Below are 4,118 nucleotides of genomic sequence, written 5' to 3'. Positions count from 1 at the left end.
ACGACGTTCGTAGTGGTTAGTAGTACGTAAAACTTTAAACGTTAACTATAGAAGACGGACGACGTACTAGACAGAATATATATATATATATATATATATATATATATATATATGAGAAGAGGCAATGTAAAGTTATCGGAATTCATAATTTCTCGTATTTGCTGTTGTACTTCGTCTTTACCTGGTTTTCTGCAACTATTTCAGTGCATCTTGTAACAGTTGATGATTACCATAGTAGATTTTTCTACTCATGTATGTGATATTTTATTCTACTGATTTTCATACTTCTCTTGTTAAACACATGTGTACATGAAACCTCAGGCACAAAACTACCTGACTCAGTGAATAACAGTTGGGTGTAAAAAAAGCCAATGCAGCAGTACACTGCTGAAAAACACGTAACATTCAAATGAATGCATATGCATGTATATAATTTAAACTTATTCTCCATAAAATGACATAAGAAACTGAAGAAACAAGATATTAAAAATTGTTAATTTAAAGAGGATAATAGGGATCATCAAAAAAGTACAGAAAAAAGTTGAATCAAAATTCAAAGATTATATTTTTAAAGCCTACAATTAGGGACTCAAAGAAAAATAAAAAAACTAGGCTGGAAATAGTGTCAACATTATTTTCTAAAGCTATAAATCCCTATTTTGACTCCACTAAAACGAATAAGTACTGTAGACATGAAGTCAAAAGAGGTATTTGTAGCTTGAGAAAATAATGTAGACACTTGAAAATATAACCTTTGCATTTTGATTTAGCTTGTTTCTGTAGTTTTTGATGATCCCTATTCCCCTTCTTAAATTAACAATTTTTATTTATCTTGTGGTCTACTATACGTTTGAATGAGAATGACCAATCACATGGGTAAAGCTAGTCACTCTAAGTAAATCTGACATTACGTGGAAGAAATGTTGAATTTAAACAGTTTGGTAGATAATTTTAAGCTAGTTAGTCTTGATATGGAAGCTTCAATCCAGTACAAATCCAGTGAAAATCTGTTGTCCAAAGTAAGTCTGTTACATTATAATAAAGACTGTATATTTCTATGTTATACTGTGTCAAGTCTTTTTATTTCATTTTCACAAGTTCGTGTATTCAGAGAAACATATTATTATTTTACAATAAATATCTTGTTGAATCTCCTGTTATCCTACAAACCCATCCCATTACTCTAAGGGATAATCAGTTTGACCTGAATATACCAGAACAGAAAAAAACATAAGATAAAAAATACTATTTCTATTTCAAAAAACTGCTAATAAGTAAAAATAATAAGTAAATAATCAAACTGATTTAAAATTTATACAAAACATTATAGACTTCCAAAACTCACTTAGAGCTTTTCCCTCTTCTAAAGCTCGGATTTGACTTCGAAGCATTTCAACTTCAGCCTAGACCAAAGGAGAAAATTATAACCTTTTTGGAAAAAAGTAAGAAATTATATTTTCAATTTTGAAACTGCAAAATTATTGACAAAAACATCACCTACATAACCTACAAATTCACTTCAGTATTCTACAATTTAGCAACATGAAAGTATTACACACACACACACACACACACACATATATATATATATATGTCCCAACAAAAACATTAAATACAAGTCACTCAAATTTTTTCACCATGAAAAAATAATTACTGTTACAAACAAGAAAACAACATAAAATGCCATACTGCTCAAGAATTTTATGGCTTAAAAATAGCATTGAATGCAGCCTCAACTAGCTTTTAAGATTGTCATCCCTCTAGTCAGCAACATCTATAAGATGGTCATAAAGTAATAATTTACGTAAGGTCTAGTTAAGCGTACTTGTCAAACTAGCCTACAGAAACCTTTAAATCCTATTATTTTAATATTAACAATTTTGATACAATATTTGAAAATAGGTTAAGTGTAGAAAAAAACGTTATTTCAAACAGAACATTTCATGAAATCTACAGAGTGCATGATGCATGCCCCAATACATTACATCTTTATCTCTTACACGTCCCACATTTTGTGTGCTTACTTGAAGCCTTAAAAAGTGATGATTATCTATTTGTTTTTTGCTTTTCTGTTATTAAATTTTAAACAAAAATCAACTTTTGAACATTAATAAAGTCAGTTGACACACAGGAAAGTACAACCAAATAAAAATTTTAAACATTTTACTGTGGATATGGTAAATATATTATAGTTGACATATTTTCATAAATTCTTCTTTAGTTTCACACTTACGTTCTAAGAATTATATGCCTGCTTTACATAAACATGAATTAAAAGGGATGATTAGCATTATTTTACAGCATTTTTCATTGTCACAGCTAAAATATAAATTTTAATTATTCTTTAATTGCTTTATATATATACTATCACTGAGCTGACCCCTTCCACAATTTGTCAAATACCCCATCATATACCAATACCTTTTTTCTTTCTATTACAACTTTTATTTCTATAACAAAAGATAAGAAAAAGGGGTATTAACCCTTTTGCAATGGTTTCCTGCAAATTTGTGGGTGACCGATTGGGGAAGGATACTTGGGCAACAATACATATGGAAACTCTGAGAATTCTCAATGCATCCTCACAAAAACTGCTAAGATTTTGTTAAAAATTTTTAGTATCTTCTACACAAAGAATGACATTATTTTAATTAAGACTTTCTACTCATCTCAACACAAGTTAACAGTGCCCTCGAGGCATGTTACAGTATTTTCAGCAAGATCATAAGCCTTGAGAACTAGGCCAATGTTTGAGATAAAATTAAAAAATGTTTAAACCTTTCAATAATGCATTTTAAAACATAAATCATACATAATTAACTAAGATATAATAGTAAAACCTATATGCAATTTAACTTTCTCTCTAACTGTAACATATTTTGGTAAGAAACAACCGTAAGTGCTATCACAGACAAAGCAGCCAACAATACTAAAGGGCAGTTGCATCTACCTGATGATGACAATCAATTTCAAAATAACTATTATTGGATTATAGTGTAAAATGAGATCTTTCTAATGATTATAAACAGCTGCAGCAAATAACTACATGTCGCTTGTAAATCTCAAGCCTATGTATAGAAGGTGGGTGTGGCACCTGTCAGAGGTTGGAAAAATTTATCTCTAATTTTAACATAATTCAGCCAAAGAACTTTATAACATATATGTCATTACAGGAAATACACATACTTATTGTCTAGACATAAATTTACAGGACTGGGCTTATCTGATTCAAAAGAGAGTGTGAAAGTTGAGATTTTTCTTAGCCTGTGGGCCACATGAAACTAAAACTGAAGTTCAAGTATTTGTTTCTAAAGGTTTCTTTTGAAACAAGGGAATTAAAACTTAGATAACATAAAACTTCAAATTATAACATACATTATAATGTGAATTTAATTGACATACATTGATAGTAAAATAGTTTAATTAAATTTTGAATGTAACTCAGTGACTTGCATAAAAAAAGGGATTTAAATGGGTACTCGTTGCAAAAGGGTTAAGAAAATTCTCTCTGAGACATATAGTCTGCCTATAGAATGAAATGAATTACCTTTTCTATTATGTAACTTATTATTTTCATTTCACTGTTAACAAGTCTACAATATTTCATCTACATCTTGTCAGTAACTTTCAAATGCACTCTAGCCTTTACCTCACTACCAACTTAAGGGAGTACCCAACGTGAAGAAAGGACACTTAGCTTAGTAAACACTACAGTAGATTATTATTTTATAGTTAGTTCATTTATTAGTTAAAAGGTCCATTATACTTTCAAAGAAGAATTTTCTACACCTATTGAAACATTTTTCAAACTGGAAGTCTACACTAGCCGTATTAAATGGAAACATTAACAGTGTAAGTGTTCTTTGATCCTGATCACACATTCTGAATCCTATTTTTATTTCTGTCTTCGAATTTGATCATTTCTTCTAACAAAAGCTTTCTTTCAATTAATCCCGTAGAATATGCATCTTCTTCTTCCGGAGCTTTTTCCCGTATCTATACGGGATCGCTATTTTCGGTTTTGGCAGGGTTTTTACGGCCGGATGCCCTTCCTGATGCCAATCATCCCCTAATTTAGCGGTGTAAAACTAGAGGCAAGGCTGCTAGTCATCACCACC

General features: G+C 30.4%; 1 protein-coding gene across 2 annotated transcripts in view; it reads right to left on the bottom strand.

Annotated features, from left to right (window-relative positions):
* The window catches only part of LOC106461907 (early endosome antigen 1-like), a 185,333-nt gene that overhangs the window by 157,404 nt on the left and 23,811 nt on the right, over window positions 1-4,118 (bottom strand). For both annotated transcript variants that reach the window (XM_013921774.2, XM_013921775.2), the window contains exon 7: window positions 1,346-1,403. In XM_013921774.2, the coding sequence (XP_013777228.1) occupies window positions 1,346-1,403 (58 nt within the window). The remainder of the gene's footprint in view (window positions 1-1,345; window positions 1,404-4,118) is intronic.

The sequence above is a fragment of the Limulus polyphemus genome, unplaced genomic scaffold (genome assembly GCF_000517525.1).
Source record: "Limulus polyphemus unplaced genomic scaffold, Limulus_polyphemus-2.1.2 Scaffold1056, whole genome shotgun sequence".
Lineage (NCBI taxonomy): Eukaryota > Metazoa > Arthropoda > Merostomata > Xiphosura > Limulidae > Limulus > Limulus polyphemus.
Note: the sequence above shows the minus strand (reverse complement) of the source record. Positions and strands in the feature narration are given on the sequence as shown.